Consider the following 26,377-nt stretch of genomic DNA (forward strand, 5'->3'; position numbering starts at 1 on the left):
CATTTACCACAAAAATTATTTTTAAACGGCTAGCGAAACAACAAACAGGTATACCCAAATCTCGTTAAGTCAATAAAAAATAATCCACGAGTGTAAATTTGTATTCGGTGGTCTCAACAGGTGAAATAAGCCGCACTGTATACATACACGTCGTACCTCCTATCAACGGTGTTCCGCTGTGAGTCATTGAGGTAGAACCCTGGGTTAGTGGTACCCATACACTTGCGTGTGACAGATGGTTCTTCTGTGTCCACTGGCTGTGTGAAAATGGCTTTTCCTTAGCCCAAACAACTTGTTTTTGACTACATCTTTAAACTTAATTTGAGTATGTGCTTGTTGCTGTGAACATTATTGGTAAGTAATTTGTTTATTTTACATTTGGTACCTATTAGTCGATAATTGCGAATGACCTTCATTGATTTAGGTGGAATTCTATTGGAGGTTCTTTATTTTATTTGTAGTTAGCGTGTTTGTACTGTCAGTTGTGCAGATTTTAATTTAAAAAACAATTATAGCAAGGTTTGTATAATTTATAAATTAAACAAAAACAAAACAACTTATTTAATACTTAATTTGATTATATCAGAACCGGATTAGGTTTATTAATTACCGTGCATAGATGACCCTTTTTGGATTGCGAAAAGTATGAATACTATAAAATATAGTTAATATCATCTTCAGTGTTAGTAAATGTAGAAACAAATGCTTTCCTTAAGGGATTTATTATTTATTTTTTTCAGCAATACTTGGAGGCATAGAATTTCAAAAATTACAATCCTAAAACACATCTTATAATTAATTTCTTTTTTACAATCACTCTAGCCTACAATTCTTCTCTAGCTTCTCTAAATAATTCCAACGAAATTTTTCCGGTCCACTGTCTCAAGTTCTTAAGTCATGAAATAAGTCATCTACTTAGTCCTTTTTCCTTTCAATTTGCCCTTAGTAAGACAGCTTCATTGGTGAAATGATGTGTTCACGCTATTAGTAACATTCTACGATAGCACCACATTTCGAAAAGTGTTATTTTCTTAACGGTGGTCTCTATCAAGGTCCAATCTTCCACGCTATACAAAAAGTTGAAAACACATAACACCTGAGCACTAATCTAATCTGTATATTAATCCGCAAGTTACTCAGTACATTCCTCATTTTTTAAGTATAGTTCTGGATACCTCGGTTCTAATATGTATTTCCACGAGTGTTTACAATCTTCATTCAGGTTGCAGCCCAGATATGTGATATTCTGAACTCTTTCCAGTATCTCATTGCTTAAAAGGACTTGATGGTTAATGATATGATTTTTACTGATGGTCGTTAGCTTGATTTTGCCACATACCTTACCGTCTGCTTTGAAGTCCCTCTAAACTGGCTACAATTAAAACGGTGTAGTCACGTCGTCAGCATACCTGAAATTATTTATGGAAATCACGTAAATGTTGAATAACATCGGCGACAAAACCCATACCTGACGAACTCCTTGTTACTAAATTGCTCAGAATACTTTACTTTGATTCTATCATGCTTTTGTACTCCCGTTGCTTTTAAGATATCTATAAGTTTTTCGAAGTTGTCAAATGCCTGTCCAAAATCCAATAAGAAAGTGAAAACGTTACTGTTCGTATCCCTAGCTCTTTGAATCAGTACCTATATGCTAAAAAGTGTCTCTCTCGTATCAAGACCGTTTCTAAAGCCACACTGAAATTATCATTAAAATCATTCATTATACTCATATCATTCACTGAAAATCTCATTAAAATTATAGTACTGTAATTCTCATATATCTTTGCTGCTGTTTTATTAGGTAAAGGTATAAATATGGAAGTAAGCCAGTCATTAGGTAGTTGTCCATTACGGTATATAGCGTCAAAAAGTCGTCACAAAGAATTTATCTAGTCCTCATCCATAAATGTTAATGAATAACCCCGCGTATTTTATCTGGACCGGGAGATTTGTTTTCTTTAATTCTTTGAATATCAAACTTTACTTTTTGCGATACCTAGAACCCTGTCTTCTACCATTATTATTTCTTAATTTGGAATATAATGCGTGTCTTGTTGCAATTTTGCATGAAAGTACTTGATGTAGTAACGGAGCGATGTGTAATACAACCGTGATGTTATAAAAGGAAAACATAAAGGAATCGTGTCACTAAATCAGTCAATAATAGTAAGTAATTTTTTTTAGTTGGTAGGTACTCGTAATAAAACAGATGCAATCTCAGTTACACGCAGACGACATCACCATACGGCTTCAAGTAAATCTCGTTACGTCTTCAATTAAGTACTAAACAAATTATTAATTATAAAGTGTGAATAGTGTGTAAACAATAAAGATGTAAGAACATACTATACGTATATCCTGACTCTCCAAAGATGAGATCCTGGGATACCAGGAGAATGACTAATTGGGCAGAATGCCTACCTCAGATTTAGTCGACCCAAATGCCTCATCTTCTTGGACCAGTTAACCTTGGGTGCAGCATAAGTTTACACATAAAATCGGATTCTTTGTGCTTTGACTAAATTGTCGATTAGTTGGTTTCTTTATACATCTCCATTAATTCTTTGTTTTTCCTTCTGTCTCACCCATCCTCAGTCTTGTTACCGCCAAATATGTATCTCAGTATTTTTCTTTCCTATGTCTCTAATATTTCCTCTTTTCTTTTATTTAGTACCCATATCTGACAAGCGTATGTTAATGTGGGTCAGATCACTGTTTCGTTTATTCTTATTTTGCACTTTCTGGATACATATTTTGACTTAATTTGTGATTTCAAGCTGCCTAACTTCTTGTTTTCTTTCTTCTAATTTTTGTGAATTTTTCTTCTAAAACTCTTTAAGTTTTTTCTAATTGTCTTTTCTTCTTTCTGCATATCTTCTTAAATTTCTTTCGCATTTTTTGTACTTTTCTTTTTTGTTTTCCGTCTTATCCATTAATATCTGCTGTCGTATTGTCTTGTTTTTCTTTACTATTTTTTGGCAATCGTCATCAAACCAATCCTTTACTTCGTCCCATCGTCGACTCTTGAGATCGTTTTCTTACTTGTTTCTTTTATTACTTTTTTGATTTGTTCCCACGATTGTTCTATTTTTTTTTCTATAAGTTTTGGTCATACTGTTGTATTAGGTATATTTTAACTTCTTCTTCATATACGTTTTTTATTTCTTCTCTCTTTAATTTTTATATATTATATATTCACGGATTCTACAATGTTCACTTCCTTCCCTCGCTCAACCGTTTCCATCTGCCTCTGTTGTCCCATTCTCCATCGTTTAGGCCTCTCTTACTCATGGCGTCGTCTACTTCGTTCCTTCAGGATGTTCGGGGTCGTCCTCTTTTCCTCCTTCCTATGGGGCTCCATTCGGCTATTATCTTTATCCATCTTCTGTCGCTAGTTCTTCTTACATGCCCATACCACTTCGCAGGCATTCAATCTCTGTGGCTACTATCTTTTGTCTTCATATTTAGGTGTCTATCCCACCATACTGAGTTAAGTTGTCGGATTGCTGTTATTGTTTGTCCTAATCTTTGCTTAATTTCTTCCTCTGTTGTTGCCTTTTTCGTGATTATAAACCCCAAGTATTTGAATTTATTCTTTCCTTTGATTGTTACGTTGTCGTCAATCTGTAGATCTTCTATGTCTTCTTCACTTGTAGATAGGTACTCTGTTTTCGTGAGGTTAATATCTAGGCCAGCTTTGGCAGCCTTTAATTTTTCTTGGCTTTATTTTTTTTCTTTAATATTATTCAGATATTCCACTAATCTTGCCAGAAAATGGTCCGAGTTAGAGTATGCCCTCTCTTAGTACCGAAATTTGTGATATTATTTATGTACTTCTTTTCTGAGTGCATCGTCGATCTGGTTCATTGTGTTTCCAGCTGGCGAAACCCATGTTCCTTTGTGTCTTTCTTTTCTTTGTAGTTATATACTTTTTATGTCCATGATTTTCTCCATAACAAAACTTATCATTTTCGTACCATTTTCGTTCATTTGGCATAACGTGTTTGCTTTCTTTTCCTCTATAGATACCTCTTCTTTCCCCCTTTCGCACTAAAATCGCAAAATATTTTATTCTTATTCTGATGCTACACATTTTTCCTAAAATATAATTAAACGAAATGCTTTTCTTTCTCTTTCTTCTGGAGTTATAAACCTTGTACCTGGCCTTCAAACTTGACTAACTAAAGAAATAATAAATTAAAAGGAAGAAAACCGAATACCTTCGGGACGTCGTTTAAAAAGATTGAGCGAAAATAGGCGCAACAGACAAAAAATGTCTTTGGCATAAAGGATAAGAAAAAAAATCTTCAGTACACTGAGAAAATCATATCATCTTCGATAAATATATATATGAAATGTTTAAATTATGCGTTCTAGCATAAAATATCCAACTATTTTACACCTCCTTTTAGAACGCGCCTTATATAACGGCAATTCCCGATTATTTACAACTAAGTAGAGAACATCACACCTCCATATTCGGAAGTAAATTGTTCATAATTACCATTACGACTAAAAATTCAATCCATGACAGGAAAAACAAACACCTATGTCACGTGCTCATATTACTCACGCACCACACAGGAAGTTTAAGGTCCCTTACGAACGTCCGCTTTGAACAATCGCTACCAAAGAATATTTGTATGATAAATGCGAGTATGTTTATTATGCATTTAATTTTGTTTGTCGTTTTTATATTGTATGGAAAATAAGTTTTTAAAAAAATGTTGAGTCCTTCAATCCTGTAATATAGTATTTGTTTAGTATAATGAAAGTATTCTAGGGATGCCTGGTGGGAAAGAATCTACTTAGATGGAATATTACAAATATAAAAGTTTTTATTATAACAATAATGTCTGGTTACAATATGAACTGCTTGTTGATTTACAACTACAAAACTATTACAACTCTAACAACATTCAAAAGTTCCCTAAAATTTAGCTTTTGACAATGACAATGACTTTGTAAAAATGCCAGCTTGTTGCTAACCAGACTTTACATAGGTACTTTAAAGCCATGAATTCCTTTTGAAAATAATCTGTAATGAAATTATGTCTGACATCAATATGTTTTGTTCTTGTTGATTAGAAGTCATCTTATTACATGATTTGTTAATTTAAAACACAAATATATTATACATAGTTTTAAAAATATCTTCTAACATCTGACTAAAGAAGAAACTTTCTGTAACACATGAAAATAATGCCATATATTTGGTCTCTGCATTAGATAGTGACATTATACTTGGCTTCTTAGTTTTCTAACAAGTTACACTATTGTTAAACTTTACAGCATAACCACTAATACTTTTTCTGTCGATATCATTGTTTGCAAAATCTGCATCAACATATAGTAAAATTCCACTATTTGGAAGAGTGATTTCATCGTTTAAACGCCGAATGTCCTTAAATTTAAATGTACTCAGCGGCCCCCGAAAACTACCCGTTTAATTTGCGTTTTCTCATCAAAAATCATGGAATGTATAATTAGTATATTTATTTGTGCTTCTCTATATCAGACGTAACCTAAACATGCCGTACAGTGTAGCCAATTCTTGTTCACAAGTAGCAGTTATGGTCATACAAACCTGAATTCTTCGACGCAGCGATTATTACCGAAATAAAAATTCCAAAAAAATGAGTTTTTTTTAATAGTAAAAATTGAGCACAAAATTGTATTGAAATAAATTTTATTTAGATGTTCAGTTTTGTTACATATTTAAGTTTATAAAATAAAAATTGATATGTTACATTTCATTCCCATTCCGTTTCAAAAACTTGGCAACTTGGGAATTTGTAAAGCATCGTAGCGGTAATAAAACCGCACCTGCCGAAGCAACAAACGTTCATTTACATAGGATTATATTTTTTGCGGTTGAAGTTTGTGGTGATAATCCTAGTGTTATTGGAGTTTGTCGTTTTATTGTAAATTTTTAATTATATTTTGTGATTATTAAAATATAATAGACGAACAACCGAGTTGTTCCAAGAGAAGACAGCAAAATATTAACGTCAGAAGAGAAGGTAGTGATACGATATGAAGGAATTGAATTGCATGATGCAGAAACATGGCATCAAATATTAGTCAAGCAGTCAATATTTGTAGCAGTTTGAACAAAAGTATCTATTAGCTGTATTTATCATGTGCCTAAAAATACATCGGAAAATAAAAAGCAAGTAAAACGTAAAACGTAAAACTAGAGGTAGAAAAAACATTTTTTTGGATGACGAGACAAGACATTTTATTTTCGGAGTAAACTTTCAACACTGAAAAAATTTCTCAAGGGCTCGAAAACAATAATTACTTTTTACCCCCAAGATATCCCGTAGAGTATTAATCAGAACTATGCGCGAAATGAATTTTCGATATGTAAAAACAGAAAAAGTGTGTTATTAGAAAAAAAAAAAGAAATTATTCTGCGGAGAAGAAAATATTTTAAAGAAATGCGCACACTTCGCAGTATTGAACGGAAAACATATTATTTAGATGAAACCTGGATTAACGAAGGTCATACAGTTGGAAAACATTGGCAAGATTTAAATGTCAAACGTAAACGCGAAGAATTTATAGAAGTCTGCTTTACAGGATTAAAAGCTCCATCAGGAAAGGGATCAAGGATCAGGGTTCCTTGATGATGGTTTGCTTCAATATGAGTCAAGAAAAACAGGAGATTATCATGAAGAAATGATTTCCGAAGTATTTGAGCGCTGGTTTAAGAGAATCTTAACAAAATTGGAACCTGGTCAGGTCACGTCAATAGACGTTTAAGCGTAACTTCCGCGACAGCCGGGTAGCATCAATAAGCTTTCTGCAAATGTATTTGTTTTTTATAGCTTTTTGTAACAATAAAACACTGAAAACTTTGTTTTCGAAACTTCCACAAAATTTATTATAAAATCTTATCACTACAGCTGTTTCGGTGGAGTATCTTTCTCAAGTGATTTATTTTTGGTATGCATTTACACATTATAGTCTTTAATTAAATAGGTTGAGGAGGGGAGAACTGTTTGTCTCAAGTTGGTTAAAGACTATAAAGTGGTTTCGTTAAAGACAGTGTGTAAGAAGTGTAAATGCATACCTAAAATAGATCACTTGAGAAAGGCACTCTGCCGAAACAGCTGTAGTGATAAGATTTTATAATAAATTTTGTTGGAAGTTTTGAAAACAAAGTTTTCAGTGTTTTATTTTATTATTTATTATTTTGTATTGTGTTTGTATATGTATCATTGTATTTTGTTTTATTGTTATCATTCATAAAATGAATTTCCATCAAGTAACGGTCGAATCCATCAATTATAGTTTTTGTATGGCATTCTGTATTTTTAGGGGAGTGTAGGGAATAAGCCACAAAATATATTCAAATGTTTAATTTACTGACGTTTCGATCTCTATAAAGAGACCGTTTTCAAATATATAAATGATAGATATATTTATTTTTTATAGCTTTTTGCTTGTGGAATTGTGTATTTTTAGGGAGAATTTTGAAAATAAGCCACAATATATCTATTTACATGGTTAATTTACTGACGTTTTGATCTCTATTCCAGAGACCGTTTTTAAAGTTAGAAAAAAAAAAGAAAATAAATAATATAAGATTATATAAATAATATATAAATATACAATAATAAACAAATAAAATAAATGTAACTATCGTGTATATATTTGAACACGATCTTTGGATATAGAGATCGAAACGTCAGTAAAAACCTGTAAATAAATTTATATTGTGGCCTATTTCGAAAAAATAATATTTAAAAAATATAATATAATTAACGTTGAAATAAAAGTGAGTGTACGCCACTGGATTTTCCTACGTCTTTCCCCACTTCTCTGCCTTCAAACGATGAAATCACTCTTCCAAATAGTGGAATTATAGTCTAGGATATTTCTCAACATATCCTATTTCTTTGTTTCTACCTTTAACAAATCTCTAAACGTGATTTTCTGTAGATTTCAAGTATCTCAAAACGTTTTTCAATTTTTTGCAATGTTCTTCAGTGTAATTATTTTTAAATTGACTGAAATATGACACACAAACAATTAAATCTGATTTACAGCCCATTACTTAAATTTAGGTTGCATTGCAATGTTCAAAAATAATAATTGCACATTATATTTAGTTGTAAAAAATTGAGCGCCACTATTTTTAGCAGAAAAATGATAAAACAAAACAGAAAGGTAATATATGAAACAAGATCTAAATAAATTAGGAATCGAATTAATAACAAAAATGTAATGTTATAATATTACAATTTATAATAAATTTGTAACACTAGCAGAAGAACCACAAGGTTTTTAGGTCGGGAAGATCATACACCAAAATGAGACAAGTGCAAGAGAAATCATTACAATACAACCAACCGGACTATATTTCGTGGACCTTAAGAAGGCATTTGACCAGGTCAAATTAAAAGACGTTATCCACTTACTGTACGCAAGACAGATACCTCTGAGAATAATCAAAACGATCGAAAATATTTACCAAAACAACACAATAAAAGGAAAAGTAGAAGAAGAACTAACCGACCCTAATGAAGCTTGAAATGGGAGAAAAACAACTTAAAATAATCTGCTATGCAGACGACGCAATACTACTCTCTCAAAGTGAAGATGATTTACAACGTATGCTGCACCAATTTAATATAACCGCCAGAAAATTTAACATGTTAATTTCCCCAAAAAAGACAAAATGCATGGCTAGAATAGCAAGTTTACTAAGATGTAAATTGGAGCTGGAAGGTCAGATAATAGAACAAGTGATGAAGTTTAAATATCTAGGCTTCACATTATCTAGCTATGGAAAACTGAAGTGAAAGATCCAGTGAATAGAGCAAACAGAGCCACAGGCTACCTAAATGAAACAATATGGAGAAATAAAAATATCGGAAAAGAAACGAAAGGCAGAATTTACAAAACAGTTATCAGACCAATAATGACATACGCGATAGAAACAAGACCTGACACAGAGTGGACAAAAAGGATGTTAGAAACAGCAGAGATGAAAACACTTAAAAAAATTATGGTAAGACACTACGGGGCAGAGCTAGAATTACAGATATACGACGTAGATGCAAGGTGAAGAACATCAAGAACTGGGTAAGAAATAGAAGAGTAGAATGGAAAGATCATATAAGCTGAATGACAACAAATAGAGTAGTAAAGACGGCAAGAGACGGTTCCCCAATAGGAAGACTACAAAAACAATGGAACGACAATTTATTGGAGGCACATTGAAAAACAGACAGTCATGTCTATATAAAAAGAAGAAGATAATAAATTTGTGGCCTAAGTGGTCCAGGTCTTGGAATGATTCCACCATCAGTCTTTTCCTTAATTTTCTTTCAATATTGTATCATTTTTTTAGGATTCTTAACCATCCTAACCTAATGTCTGCCTAATCTCTGGCCTCCCATATAACTTCTGTCTTCGTTTATTTTATTTGGTCATTTGTTTTCATTTTATCTACTGCAGGCCTTTTTTTTTTTCTTTTTTGGTACGTAACCAAAAATTCAATACTGTAGGATTTATTACAGTTCCTTGCACTCTTCGTTTTGCTGCTTATGAGATATCTGGTTGAAAGCGACCTACATACTATTGTTATTAGAACTGTCATCAGCTTAAACAAGATTTTATTTTTGTTAATATCCATTGTGTCCTTATTCTATTTTTTATAATAGAGTGGGAGTAAACTTAATAGGAAATTGAAAAGAATTGTTAACCGAGGCTTTTCTACTCAGAGTTTTTCTGGCAGATTACCGTTCACAACTATTTTTGGTCTCCTCTGGTGTTATTTCTCTCATTCTCTCTTAGGAGATTAATAATCTTCTTCGATATTCCTGTTCTTCTCAGGATTACTTATTATTGAATTGATGTCCACTTCGAAAATCGTTCTCAGAATACCAATTTAACAAATTATATAAATGGAACAAAATTATTTATTTAATTTACACACTCCCCCGGACAGCGGCGATGTTTTCGACAGATCTTGCGTTTCGTCGACGTATCGGTGTTATTTAATTGTGTATTGAACCGGTGGGCTCAAATTCACAGCAGTGCCTATTTTAAGAGAAATACGATTTTGATGACCTAACAACACCCATTTTGATTAAAAAATTTTATCATTTGCACGTGTTGTACGTCAATTTGACAGATTTAGCTTCAACAATATGGCCACTATACTTGGTTTATCTTACAAAAACAACATCTAGAAAAGACGACATAAATTTAAGACCTATAAGTAATATAAAGATATAGATGACAGCGAGGATGTAATATTCATAAGAAAATAGACAGCAAGATACTCGACAAGAACGAACAGCGAAACAATATAAGGAAAGTCGAGTCTCAAGTAGGACCATAATGCTACTATATCATAGTGATAATAATGAAATGGTGGAAAGCATCGTTTGAAATAGTAAAATAATGAGACATTTTCTTTGCGTTTAGTTTATTCCAGCTTCTTGTATATTTTTTTAAATTTTGTTTTTTAATACGTTTTAACTTTGACTTGATTTTTAGTGGTACTTATCTGTCTAACATAATATTGTAATAACTTATAAATTTTACGATATTTTCGTTAACTTTAAAGAAACAGTATTGCTGTTTTTGGAAAAAATTATTTATACATTGTAAATCGTCGTCTAATATATGTGCACTATAACTGTATTTATAGCCATGATGGTCTTTGCATATTTACCAACCATAAATCACGGTTATTTTTATAGGAAAATCAGAACAGATATACACAAGATATGAATTTTACGACACAACGCTTGAAGATAATAAAACTGGAAGTGTCTGGGGATGTTTGCACTTCATTAGTGTCCGTTTTTTAGAGATAAAGATAAAAAATTATGATAAAGTTGTACCTTAAGTCCAAAGGATGTGTACATAATGCTTGTTGGATTTACCAAATAAAAAACAAAGTATTTATTTATCTACTTCCAAAACAGACAGTGTTGTCAAATACTCATATATCCTTTAAGTCAGGGATCCTCTCTAGGATTTCTTTGAGAGCCTAATAGTTTGAATGAAATTTTCCTCAGGGCCACAAGTACAAGTGGTGGTATGAAATAACTTTAAAACTATATGACTATAACATAAGTTTATTACAAGTTACGTAAAAACAATATAATTATAAATTATATGGACTGTTTTGCATGTAAAAAGTAGGAAAATATCTTTTACTTGACTGCAGGAATGTCAAGTCCTGAATTTGTTAATTCTTTGAAGTCGACGGGCGAAATCCTTCACAGCTCTCTAGAATGGCATCTATGTTAGCAGGTTGGGAAGAAACTGAAATTCTCAAAATGTTTTCAACGTTCTCACTAGTTAGCCTAGATCTGTACTTGTTTTTTATGAACTTCAGCTTACTGAATGTAGGTTTACATACATATTGTATTATTATATGTATATATACATACATGGACATTATTAATGAATGATTTTCTATTAATGAACGATTTCATTATAGGCAGCACAACATACATTGCTTGCATAAATTACTAATTCCTTCCGTTATTGCTAAATTCTTAAAATTAGAGCACCCACATCTCTAAACCGGGCATTGTTTTAGACGTTCCTCTGCCTCAATACTGTGTGACAGAGGTGCAGACTTTTCAGCTATTAAAAAATAGGTGGCTGGAAATCGACTGCTGTAGCAGAAGGTTACATAGATAATTATATGCAGAATAAACTTGAGACGGCTGAAAAACTCTTGGAACAAAATACCACTAAACCTTGTCAAAGTACTTCCTTTAGCACCACCGCTTCTTCTTCTATCACAGAATTTACAGAGGTCCAAGAAGACTTAAATATAAATTTGTAAAAATGCTATACAGCAGATAATCAATTATCAATACCTTCCTTTAATTTCAGTAATTGTACTATTTCTAATATTAATGCTTACAATAATAAAACTACAACTAAGGAAAATTAAAATTTGAATAAAGTTAATGAAAGCTGAAAAAATTGTTGTTTATCGTTAAGTAAATAAAAATTTAAACTAAGATATCTTTATTTCTGAAAAGTACAGTCGACGGAAAAGTTTTGAAACGAAATCGTGAATTAAAATGGCGATTAACAATCTCGAACATTAACGCGCTCGCTCCGCTCACGCGTTAAAATATCTCAATTGTTAATCGCCCTTATTAATACACTTGTTGGTTAAATAACTATTAAATTACATCTTTTTTTTTTTTAAATTAAGATGTTTTTTTAATGAAGCCCTCACAAACCTAGACATGGGAATCCGAGTGAACGGTGAATACATCAATAATATCCGCTACGCCGATGACACTGTGTTACTAGCAACCAGCCTAAACGATCTGCAGGCCTTACTAGACCGAGTGCGAACTGTGAGCGTAACATACGGACTGAACCTTAATATTAAGAAAACTAAATTCATGGTTGTCAGCCGTACAAATTTAGATCCCGGGGCACTAATGGCAGGTAGCGAAGAGATCCAGAGAGTCGACAGATTCATTTACCTCGGAACTACCCTCAACGTACAATGGGACTACGCTCAAGAGATTAGATCCAGAACTGAAATGGCACGGTCTACATTTATTAAGTTGAGATCCTTGCTGTGCTGCAGTGATCTCAGTTTGGGAACCAAGATGCGGATAGTGAGGTGCTACGTTCTTCCAGTGTTACTATATGGAGTTGAAGCCTGGACACTGACGCAAGCCACTGAAAAACGAATCGAAGCCTTCGAGATGTGGATATACAGAAGGATACTAAAAATATCTTATGTGGACCATGTCACCAACGTTGAGGTCCTACAGTGCATGAGAAAAGAAAAAGAAGTGCTTAATTTAATTAAACAACGTAAGCTTGAGTACCTCGGCCACGTGATGTGGAACGAAGAAAAATATCGAATTCTTCAACTCGTTATGCAGGGTAAAATATTTGGCAGAAGAGGACCGGGACGCCGTCGTATCTCGTGGTTGAAAAATCTCCGACAATGGTTTGGGATGACCTCAGCTGAGCTGTTTCGCAGAGCAGTCAACAAAACCATGATAGCCTTGATGATCGCCAACATCCGGACCGGATAAGGCACTGAAGAAGAAGAAGATGTTTAAATTATAAACGGAATTACTTACATCTTGATAGCAATCTTGAGAGTTGTTGAAACTAGCTACCAATCTATATAGTTGTAAAAACCTTTAGATTATATACATGAATATCATATTATATCATAAAATTGTAATGATACAAGGTCGATGTTAAAGGATATCACTTTAAGGGAACATACATCTTCTGGAACTTCGACCAGCCAACTGAAATCAGTTGGTCAATTCAGCCAACTGAACTCAGTTGGTCAATTCAGCCAACTTAACTGGAAATTAAAACTTTTTAAATTTAATTATAAATTTTCGTATTAGTAGGTTGTGATTCGAACTATACAGAATTTTCAAGGATATGTTATGATTGTCCTGGCAGATTTTCGGTATTTCTTATTGACGAGAAGAGTAAATTTTCTTCTACAATTACAATCTCTTTAAAAGCATTTTTCATATTTGTACGTATGTCTTTGTGTTTATTCTGAGTAATTTGTTCTTATTATATTCCTCTTATACTTTTTTAATTAATTGTATAGAATAAATATATATTTAACAAACTTTATAACTTCTACGCGATGTTGGCAACACCGCAAATAATCCACAAGATATCAAAGCAGTTTATTGCTGAAAGATTTTAGTTTGATAACAATAACGTAAGATAACCTGTTAAATTTGGTACGCGCGTGGTATATTTGTGTCTTCAGGTACAATGAATACTTTTTTTACTCCGACGATCTCGCAAACAGCTACGGTAATGCCTATAAATGAAGGAAAAAGCGATGAAGGCATCAAACCGAACTCCAAGAAAAAGTAAGTGAAGTTTAAAGATGGGTGAAATCGACCAAACTATAGAATGTATTAAAATTGAGAAATGTTTATGTTTATTTTCTAAAATCTAGGATTGTTTTTGTCCTTATGGAAAGTTGTCCGTATATAATTCACAGCCTGGAAATTCTTTCTTTGTTATCGTCGCTGTCGCCTACTTGTGGAGTTAGCGATAGACTGTTTGAGATGTTTCTTTCGATTATCACGTAAATCATCATATAGTACTTGTGATGAGGACAATACAACTTACCCTCTTTTAAAACATTCTGCAATATTTCCTAAGATTATCTTCTTGTTCCTCTTTCTCATATATTAAACCAATGTCTGGTTTATTTATCCTGAGTGAGTAGAGGTTTCACACATTTCTTGTATATATTATTTTACTTTCTTCTACAAATAAATCTCCGCTATTCTCTTTGTAGGTTGGCTCTATTAATGTCAATTTTTACTGCTCAGAAATAAATCTATTGAGTCTGATGTTCAGAATAGTTGTATACAACTATAAGAGAACCGTTCTCTTGAGTTTTCTATCAGGATATTCTTCTACCAATGCTGCGCTTGCCCCGAACTTTTCATTGCATAATCAATTTTACCAATTTGTATTTAAGAGCAATGTAATCATCCACCGAGTGTATAATTTTATGTGAAGATTATTGTAATAAATAATAATTGTGTTAATATTATAAAAAAACCGTTAATCTTTATTCCTGTTCTCAAACTATTTTTTATTTATTTTTTATTTTATCTTATACCTTACCTTGAGTTGTTAATATATTCTTTTTTCTTCAGACTTCCCGATTTTCCTGAAGCTTTTCCGATACCGCTCCTTCTTTATTTATTTGACGTTTAATAAGAATACGAGTACATAATATGAAATTATAATAGATTTTAATGGATAAATTACATGTAAAGGTTTGAAATCAACAAAAACTAATCAGAATCAAAACAAGCTGTCAATTTCTATAACGTCAACAATGTGACAAAACTTGTAAAAAATACCTTAATCGTATCATAAAGTTTTGTTTATTTTCAGCTGGTTATTGATCCCATTTTACGCTATTTGAACTGAATTACCATCATCATCATCATTCTGACTCTACAACCCTACGTGGGTCCTAGCCTCCTGAAGAATTTCTCTCCAGTCATCCCCATCCATTGCCTTTCTCCGCCTAATTTCGAACTGAATTACCACTGTATCATTTAATCTCTAAATTCTTCTTCTGCTCCTTTTTTGCTTCAAATGGCAATTGTTTTCTAGACTTTGTTCTGTATATCTTTTCTGGTTCAAGATCGCGTAAGAAATACTTACATCCGGTAAAAAACATAAGTACATAGTACAATGAATTAGCATCGAGCAGATAAGAGAAGCAGATATAAACTACCAACACTTTAAAGCGACGATTTAAAAAGAGTAGGACACTGTATTAGAAGAATTTAAGACACAACTCAGTGGAACATTTTAATGGTGTCTTATGTCCAAAAGTTCACTTATCACCATCCAAGCTAGTAATAATTATGCGCTGATTAGTGCTTGTTTCTAGCAGTACTTCTTCCCTACCAGCGCATGGTTGTCCAATGTACATCTTGCTATGTGCTTGACTAGTTTCGCAGTAGGAGTTGTATTATGTCTAGATCAAGACTATTTTCCGGTCATGGACAGTACTTTTTAGTACTCCTAAATTCTGCTATGGTAGAAGTATTTTCTGATTCTCTTCTGGCAAGCTCATTAGCTCTTTTATTATCACAAATTCCACGATGACCTGGAATACCAGTGTGACACTTTTACGTGCTGCCAGTTCTGCTCGGCATTTTTACACTAGCCTAGTACTAGGTGGTGCCTTAGAGCTGTTGATAGCCCCCACAGCCGCTTGACTATCTGTTCATATACTGATACCCTCAAAGCTCTCATGTTAATTTCCCTTGTACAATGCAGAATTGGATAAATTTCTGCGTGGAATACAGAAGTATTTGCTTTTAGTGGAAATTTTTTTTTCCAGTTACATTGTCGATACTTTGTGCGTGATCTAATTTGTGCTCTAATTTTTCCTGTTGCTTGATATTAATTCAATATATATTATACCATAAACTGTTTTTATTTGACCCTGATATCAGTAATGTATATTTTATTGTCACTTTAGTGTTGGAAAATGGAAAATTTTGGGTTTACAAACGGTAATTTACCAAATTCTAAAGAACAATTTGTAAAAATATCTAAATTGCTTGTTATCAACTCACTTTCTAAGTATCAATTACTAATTTTATACGTTCTTGGGATTATATATCATTTGGGTTTATGTTTGTTAAACAAATTTATATAATTTAGTCATATATGTATTAAAGTAACATTTTCCCTTTTCTTGCCGTGTTTTATAATAATCAAGCTTTTTTTTAGTTTTACATGACAATGTGTAATTTATCCCGTATAAAGAGTCGTATCAATACATTGGCCTATAGGGTCCTTTAAGTAGGGATCCTGTATAGAAGCCAGGTGGCTTCTGTACCAGATTATTTTTAGATTATATAAATTAAAATTAATCATTCTCCACGAGACATTTTTTTTATTATACCAACAAGCTAAGAGTACTTTATACTACAATTTGATCAAGAAGGTTGATCATTATCATTATGACTTCGTGGGTTCTAGCCTCCTCAAGATTTTCTCTCCAGTCTCCCCTATCCATCGCCTTCCTCTGCCAAGCACGCATTCCCATATTTCTCATGTCTTCATCGATGTTATCAAGGAACCTTGTTCTGGGTCTTCCTCTTCTTCTCTGACCAATGGGTCTATCAAGGAGCGTTTCTCTAGCTGGGTCATTTTGTTTCATCCACATTACATGCTCTATCCACTTTTTATTAGAATCCAGGTCTCTGAACCATATGTTAAGACTGGCCGTAATTGTTTTGTAGTGTTTTATTTTTGTACTTTCTGATATAATTGTAAATTTAAGGAGGAGATTAAGCACAAAATAGTATCTGTTGGCCGTGCAAATTCTGCGGTTTATCTCTGCGGTTATATTATTTTCAGTGTTAAGGAGTGCTCCAAGGTATAAAAATTCGTTCACTGCTTCGATGACGTCGTTTTCTATAACAAGTGATCGTAGGATTTGTGGTTGCGTGCTTATTTTCATATATTTGTTGGTGTTTATTATTAAACCAATTATTATAGCTGATTGTTTTAATGCTACATACGCCTCCTGTAGGGCGTAGCATTTTCCGTTCTCCCAACAATATTTATATTATCAGCATAGGTCAGGATTTGCACTGATTGATTATATATTTAACCAATGGTTGTGATTTTTGACATTCGTATTACTCTTTTCATAGCCAGATTGAGCAGTATACAGGAGAGAAGGTGTTCCTGGCATATCCCGTTATTTGTTTTAAAAGGATCAGACAGTTGCACCTGAATTCGTACACTACATTCAACTTTTTCAAGAATTAGTTTTGTTAAATTTACCAACTGATTTGGTATTCCTAGTTCTTCCATTACTTTAAACATTTCTCTTCTATTAAAATCTATGATGAGTATCAATGCCATATTCCAGTGCTTTTTCTAAAATTTGTTTCAGGGTTGCAATCTGATGAATTGTTGATTAACCACCTCTGAAATCAGTTTGGTATTTTACTAGTATCCGTTCTGCATAATTCCTTTTCCCTCTCGTCTGTCCCCCTTACCTCATTTATTTCGTCTTCCAGGGATTCTTCTTCTTCCTCTATATTAAGTGCCTGGCTAAAGTATTCCACCCATCTATTCAATACATCTTTCCTTGTTGTTAATACATCGCCATTCTAACTTCTGCATTGTCTTGTGGTTGCCTTGATAGTTTTCTGTTAACGTCTTTGTAGAATGCTCTGAATTATTTGACTCTGTTGAGGTTTTCTATACATTTAAGTGGTTTCATTTTTTTCTTTTGTTTATCCTCTTTTCTTCTTTACTCTTTGTCTGGCAATTCTCTACAGTTGATCTAGTTCATCGGGTAAGCATCTTTCTGTAGGTTTAATTTTTTTCTTTTGTTGCATTCTTGCATTTTTTTTTTGTTCTGGTCCAGCAGGAGTCTGCTTTTCTTCATTTACATTTTGATTCCTTAGCCTGTTGGTGATGTTTTCCGAGTACCGTTCTGATCTGAGTCTATGTTTGCGCCTCTATTATTTTTGCAGTTTATTACGTCTGTTCCATACCTTGAATCTATTAAGATGCGATCAATCTGACTCGTTGTTCTGTATGTGGTTCCCGAAGGCAATTATACGATGGTCGGAATATTTTTTTGGTGTTCAAAGTTTTGTGTTTAGTGTTCAAAGCGTTAAAAAAAAATAAAACAAAATTGTAATGTTATCTTCATCAATGACTTTAAGGAGCTCTACTGGAAGCTCATCAAGTCCGTTTGCTTTGTCTACCTATGCTTGATCGCAAGTATAACTTCCTCGGTGGTCTCATTTCTATAGAAGGGTTGGGGTCATCTGTGGTCGATCATAGAAAAGGTTTTTTTATATATTTTGGCCCGCGGATTAGCTGTTGTTGACGTTGTTGTTCGACGCTTGAAATCAGCAAATCATTCCCGTATTTAATTACAGTTACTTGCCTGTAATGCGCTCATCTTCCGTTTGTATTCTTCAATCTCTTTACATTTTCTGCGAATCCAGTCTTCCTTGACACACTTTTTATCTATCACACAAAACATAACCATGTGGTTCCTCTTTGTTATATTAGACTTCTATGTTTTATTTTTACTTAATTTTAATATTATTGTTGTATACCTATTTAAAAAATATTTGTAGACGCTTCATTTATAAATACGATCTTGATTAAACATTACTAGGTTTTGTTTATTTTCTAATCCTGTTTATATATATATATATATATATATATATATATATATATATATATATATATATATATATATATATATATATATATATATATATATATATATATATATATATATATATATATATATATATAGTTAAGCAGAATTAGGCTTAATATGTTCTTTACTTTAAATTGTCCCTTAAGGTGTTTTATAATATTTGCATATTTAATAAATTCAAATAAAAATAAAATAAATTATTCTTTCTTTATTAACTTAGATTCATCAACTTACATTTTATTAACTATTTGGTCAATATCACTTTTACATATATTAAGTAATTGTTTTTTTTTGATTATCTTGTTTGGTAAAATTTTAAATTGAAATTGATTCATAGAATCTTTTCATTCACAGTTCCAAATGCTATGAACCTTGGACTGTGGAAGTTGAATTAATCTTCACCTGTTGGCTGGCTAACCAGTGACAACGTAAATATTATAATATAATATGATATATATCTGCACTGTATCAAAACAAAAATCTAATACCGTCATTCTGTTTTGTTATTTACTTCGTTGGAAGTACGAGAAACTGAATTCACTACGAATTTTGACTAGGATGAACGGCTTGTGGAATGCAATTTTAGATTCCCTTGCCGAGTAATTCATCCAGCTGTTTGTTTCGCAAATTTTAGGAAACACAGTGGTTAAGATTTGAATTCGGTTTGCTAAGTAGAAATCGTTTGATTTCTCTTTTTGTTTTTAGATGGCGTAGTTACGTCCGTATATAGTTATTTTAATAACTATTGTCTAGGACGGGAAAGATTTTTGTTTTGGTTCAGAGCAGTGACTATACCGTTCTGAAGAGACTTAAGGAGGTCGAAATACGTATCAACGGTTGTTGCTGCACTGTATCAAAACAAAAATCTAATACCGTCATTCTGTAATACCGTCATTCTGTGATATATATATATATATATATATATATATATATATATATATATATATATATATATATATATATATATATATATTCGGAGAGATTTCCGCGGTTAGTACAATTAAACTTAGAGCTAAGATTAATATTATTATAAAAATTAATACACCAGGCTTCCGGGTTGAACCGCGTCGATATCCATTTTGCCGAGCTTTCGACATCCTCTCTGATGTCTTCATCAGGGCTTCCGAGGTCTCAGTCTCCCGAGCCCCCAGACACTACTACACTCACTAGTCACTTCTAGTTCACTACACGACGCGGTTCAACCCGGAAGACTGGTGAGTTTAATATTAATTTTTATAATAATATTAATCTTAGCTCTAAGTTTAATATATATATATATATATATATATATATATATATATATATATATATATATATAAATTATTAAGTTCTCAAGTTTTCGACGTTCGACGTTTCAAAGTCGACGTTTCAAAACTCATTTTGGAGCCATTATCAAGAGGGATATGCTTCCATTCGAGTTCGGGGTCTCAATCTACGTACTTCCCTCACTGGTGACGTACCAGTTACGAGAACCGTCAAACGGCACTGAGATCTCAATCTGCTTACTCCTCAGTGTCGAGTGACTCGACTGTCACAAGATATTGGTACGTCACAAGTACAAGATACTGGTACGTCACCACTGAGGGGAGTAGGCAGATTGAAACCCCGAACTCGAACGGAACCATATCGCTCTTTATATTAAAATTTCAGTTGAATTTCTGTCTGTTATACATTCAAACACTGTTCAATTTAATTTAGCATATAGTTTAGGTATATTTTCTTGTTCTTGTATTATATTTGATATTTGATATATTTTTAAAGCACATTCTTAAAGATCTTTTCTTTTTCAGAGACAACATGTCAGAATTCATAGAGTATAGCGTACGCCATCCCACTCTAGATCTCACCAAGATTACTCTACCGAAGTATAAGGACCAGAAGGAACGGCTCAACGAAACAACAATTTCCCTGAGAAACATGATCAGCCAGTGCGAAGATGACGAACTAAAAGCAACTATGAAAAGCTTAAACAACCAAGAGATCCAAAAATTCTTATATGCAAGAAAGTTTATGGTAGAAGAAAGTTTTACCCTATTGAAGAATTACTTGTCATATAAAAAGCGGCATCCGGAAATATACGAGAATCTAACGATAACGGCTATGGATATAAAGAAGTCTTTAGAAAACGGATTACCTGGTGTTCTGCGACAAAAAGATAGGAAAGGGAGGTGTATATTACTCTTTACAGGGAACAACTGGGACTGTAGTTATAGTCTACAAACAATATTTAGGGCATTTCTTCTAGTATTGGAACATCTCATAGAGCACGTTCACAATCAGTCGAATGGTTTCGTTGTAATAGTAGACTGGACTGAATTTACCTTCAGACAATCGACTTACTTAAAACCTTCAGTATTAAGACTTATGATAGAAGGTCTACAAGACTGCTTCCCTGCTAGATTCAAAGGAATCCATTTCATAGCTCAACCATGGTACGTAGAAACCGCTTTAGCTCTCATAAAACCTTTCTTAAACGAAAAGGTCAAGGAAAGGATCTTCGTACATGGAAATAATCTTAGTACTTTACACGAACACGTCCATAAAGACGTTCTGCCTGCAGAATTAGGTGGGGAAGAACCCAGTTATGACCATAGGACGTTCTTGGATATGCTCCAAGAGAGATTGGGATACGAAAAACAAAATCATGACACGAGCTGATCGGGCAGCAAAGATTCGATTCAGGAAAAAGTTTACCAAAGAAGTTTTCGCTGAATGTTATTGAATCGATGGTATTTTTAAGATATTACAAATATTCAGACAATAAATAATATGTTAATACTTTAAACGTATTGTTACAGCGAAATTTTTGTTGCTTAGAGCAAAGTCTTTAATGTGATAATTTGTGAGTGAATGTCGAACAAGCGGTAGTATGTAATCCAATATTTAATTCATGTTCAGGAATGGGGTGATCTATTAATAGAAATTATAGATATTTTTAGACAAGTTCTTAATAAACTCACTGCGTTATCAATTAAAAGTCGTCCGTGATTGAATTGATTAGAATATTATTTTAAAAAAATATTACCAACCTAGTGATTTGGACCACGTCAAACTTTAACTTCGATTTTTTTATGCCCTCGTTAGAATCTTCATCAACATTTTAGAAAAAAATGTTTACATGTCTATCACTACTGCACATCCAACCCTTCTGCAGTTTTACACCTATCTGAGTACCAGGTGAACTTAAGGCGTGTATCTAGGTACTATATCCCTAGTTTCATTAATGCTTTTAGTGTTTCCTGATCTATCTATTACATTACTTAGGTTTTCTCAATTATCAATGTTGCTGTAAACCCAGGATTAATTAATTTTTTTATATATGACAATGTAATTATTATCACATAGATCGTAATGTAGTTGTAAAAATGATGATAAGAATAATGGCTGAATTTAAGATATGGATAATTAACAGACAAGAAAAATAGATGGGGATAACAGATATTCACAAAAATGAGCGTGTAAGGATACGGTCAAAATAAAAAAAAATATCAAGATTGGCACTATAAGTATGGGTGAAAAAAGGAAAGCATGATAAAATTTAAAAATGAGAAAACCGTTTAATAATTATATAGAGCAATAGGATTGTAGAAATAAAGTAAATAAATCCAGTACAGGAATAAAGAAAACAAATTATAGAAACACCCATAGGACCGAAATCTCTTATGGAATTTTGAGTTATGACATCCTAAATAGTCACTGTTTAAATATTTTACGACTTCTTTTGTTTTTCATGAATCTTAACACTCATTTTAAATCCATTTTTGGATTATCATTTCGAGCTCCCGTTGTCAAAATAAAATAAAAAACATTTTATAACAAATTTTAAAACATGGTTTTAAAATGGTATTTTTAACGTTTTTTTATCGGTATTAATTTTATTTAAGGTATGTGCAGGTAATATGGCCACCTTAAGAACATTTATCAGTATTTGTGGCCAAATATAAGTCTTTTAAAAAGTAACTATTATTACAGTTATATGGGCTATCTAAATATATATTTGTTTAATAATATTTCAAAAATTGATAAAAATACGATATTTATGGTGTCGGCAATATGGCCACTCTACAATAAGTAAATTTTTATCTCTAACTATGAAACTTAACACATAAAACAATAAAATAGTTTCAGAATTTTTAACAGTTTTATTAAATGTTACGCAAATACAGTACAAAAACTTAATATTATCTTATTTTTCACAAACAGGGCATAAGAATGTATCAATTTTGTCTTTGGCTGTGAGACCCATGCATTCTTCGTGGACATAAGTGCTACATACGCTACATAGTCTTATATCTACCATTCTGTCTTACTTGCATAATTTGCAGAACCAAGATTCTTGTTTTTTTGTTCCCTTTTTCTTAGCAGGCAAGGACTTCATTTCTTCTGTTGGATTGGGTAATTTTCTTAGCATTGACGAGACTTTTTTATCACTGAACTTTTAATTAAATTTTGCAAATTGTTGAAGCCAAACTGAAAAGTTTCAAGTTTTCAATTTGAACAAGATCACCTGGAGGTAATGAATGCGTCAACCCATTCTGGCTTACTACGTTTAAAACAAGAAACAATGGTAACACTTTCTCCATGTTCCTTTGCAACATGTACTCTTGTTGCGCCTTTTTGTGCCAAAACTTTCTGCTGATGGTGAAGTGTTAACTTCCAACCTTTCTTAATACCTTCCAGTTTAGTAAAATGATGTTTTATAATAAATTTATAACTGAGTTCTGTATACCGATATACACACAAAGTACCCTTGCAGTAAGTGGATACCCAATTTTCGAAACATGGATAATACGTTGAACTAATTCTGCTTCTTGGGCATTTGTAAGTATAGTCTTGTCGCTCTAGACAAGATTTTACTTGCTTTCCCTCTTCTAAATATCGTCGAAGTGTCCGCCTTGAGATGTGATATGTACGACTAGCTCTGTCAACTGCGGTTCCATTTTTCACCGCTGCTGACTAATTATCTTTGGTCCAGTTGCTCGTAGGCCCCTGCTCTGATACTGAGGCATTTTTGATTTATGTAACAAAAGAAATCATATCAATACAGCAAGCAAAATATTTATTGTAGAGAAATATGGCCACAGGAAGATAAATATGGCCATGGCCATGTAACCCTACTTTTCACCTGACCATATTACTCAACACTGTAATAAATCAAAAGCTATACCTACACTAAAATAAGAACATGTACACGATTATTAAGGTCTACGAGACATGTAAGTACAATTAATATAATAAAAACTTATCTATTAGAACAAGTTATGATTTTGTTAAAAATTATGGAATTAATAACCAGCTTCTATAATGGTGACTTTTCATAACAATAACGCACCAAAGAATATATGCGTCTATATTCTTTGGACGTACTGTGCTGACTTATAGTGAATGTGGGAACATCTCTTTAACAATTTCGACACTAAATTTGTATTATTATGTTGTATCAAGATTTCTATCGTTTAAATATAAAAATAGTAGGAAATGTTATAGGTGGCCATATTACCGTACATGGCCATATTACCTACACCTACCTTATATTATAATTTTGTTAATATATCACCCCAAACAGTATCCAAGCACTTATTTCCTATTTGCCGTTACTGTTTCTTATTGGTTAAATATTTATTGTTAGATTAATTAGATAGTATAATAATAGTTATTTATGTATTAAGAACGACAAGTAATTAAATTATTCTGCGAGAGAAATAATGTTACGTTTTCGTAGTAATGCACACAGTATTTTTTCTACGACACTAAATAAAGTAGAATCATTTATAAGTTATTTATTTAACTACTTATGATACGAAGAACAATACCCTAAAACATTAACCCCAGTGTAATTCTAGTGGAGCATTTATTGTCAGTTCTTCTCGCTAAATGTCCCGCCCACTGCCATTTTTTTCAATCTCTGTTATATCTAGTATGCATCGCTTCATTGACCTTCGAGTAATTTTGAGTTTCGCCATTCTCTTATGTCATGATTAGTAGTATACACTGAACGAATGTTTTTTTCTTCAGGTGGAGTAGTATCCTGGATTTGAATATAACATCCTTTTTACCAAAAGATGCCCAAGCAAGTTTCATTCTTTTGTTGATTTCTGGAAGTAAGGAGCCAGATTTATATATTAATTGTCCCAGATATATTGACTTCTTTACATACATTCCATTCACCACTTTTTGTGGGTTTCGTATAGGTAGTTATTAGCTCATTGATGTTCTGCTGGTATCTTTCCGCCACTTGTTCATCCTTCAAGGGATGATTGAGCTGTTCATTATAAATTCTAATAAAAGTGTCCCTTGTATACATGTTTGTTAAACTCACAATAATCCAATTTATCATTTTATAATGGCAATAGTCTCTTTATAGTCACTATTTGACTGGTCTGTTGTGGTTTACGTATCACAATCGGTAGTTATATTTAATATATAGGTGTAAACCGTTGAATTTTATATGAAACTTGAAACTTTCTGATACGGTGAATAGCGGCAAGGCTTTATGTCCAAATTTAGATTAGTTAACGTATAAAAGTCAATCTTGAAAACTACAAGGCGAAATAGTCTTCTTTATTAAGTGATACAGAAAAAATACTATTCCACGGAGCAAATTCATTATTTATTATTATGTTTTTAGCACGTTTTTTGTTATAAATATCCCAACTAACTGTGTTTTCTAATTTTAAACTCATTGTATATATTGACTTTGTAAAAATTTGTCAGTTCTTGTGTTATGAAGCTAACAGTGCGTGACGAGTAGATGTTTTATAAATAAATTATAAATAAATTGTCATGCATAAGTTTAAAGTGGTTTCAAAACCCAGTTCATGATTAAAATGAATAAAAGATCAAGGTTTGTCGACTACATAGTGGTTATTTTGTATTAAACATTTTTTCGGTTTAAGAATCATTTATTTTTACCTAATTATATTCCTTCTAAACATTAAGATAACCTTGTGATTATATTGCAATGAAAATTATTGTAATAACAACGGCTCACAAAATTTGGATCGTAAGACTAAGAAATCTGTAATCTCCAACATAATCTCTGATAAAATTATAAACAAAAATAATAAGAGACTCGGTCCGGGATCGTCTAAATGAATCATTGCAGATGCAATAAAAAATAGAAGGATGGTGAAGTCACCCGATAACTATTTTAACAAAAAATAGTCTTTGAGTGGAAAAATCGAAAAATAATTAGGCGACGAAATGAAGGACTAAAACGCACTAAACATACCATTTTCCGCAGTAAGATAATAGTATATTACTTTATGAGGCGGAGAAGCATGACTTTTCTTGACGCGCCCGATATTACGCGCCGAACGAAGTGAGGCGCGTAATAGAGGGCAAGTCAAGAAAAGTCGCTTCTTTGCCGAATAAAGTATACTATTTTTTCTTCAAACGTAGCAATTTTCAACCATAAATAGTACAATTCATACGCTATTTTTACTCGAAATTAACTGTGACAACTATCAAAGTCGTCTAGATGTTAGAAATTAAAATAATTAAGTCGTCGGTGGGATTTGCATCTCCCTGGTTACAGTTGTTTGCAATTATTAAAGACAGCTTATTGTTGTTGCAACCGCAAGCGCAAATTTAGTGCGAAAATGGAAAACCTAAACGAAA

General features: G+C 32.6%; 1 protein-coding gene across 2 annotated transcripts; it reads left to right on the forward strand.

Moving 5' to 3' along the window:
- LOC140437773 (clavesin-2-like) lies at positions 1–25,655 on the forward strand. Of its 2 annotated transcripts, none has more exons than XM_072527490.1 (2): positions 1–354; positions 20,548–25,655. In XM_072527490.1, exon 2 carries the CDS (start codon positions 20,555–20,557, stop codon positions 21,413–21,415), a length of 861 nt encoding a protein of 286 aa, XP_072383591.1. In that variant the 5' UTR covers positions 1–354; positions 20,548–20,554; the 3' UTR covers positions 21,416–25,655. The 2 variants fall into 2 exon arrangements, with proteins under 2 accessions (XP_072383591.1, XP_072383590.1); XM_072527489.1 differs by lacking the exon at positions 1–354 and adding an exon at positions 13,720–13,877.
- Positions 25,656–26,377: the final 722 nt, after the last annotated feature.

This window comes from Diabrotica undecimpunctata, chromosome 3 (genome assembly GCF_040954645.1).
Source record: "Diabrotica undecimpunctata isolate CICGRU chromosome 3, icDiaUnde3, whole genome shotgun sequence".
NCBI lineage: Eukaryota > Metazoa > Arthropoda > Insecta > Coleoptera > Chrysomelidae > Diabrotica > Diabrotica undecimpunctata.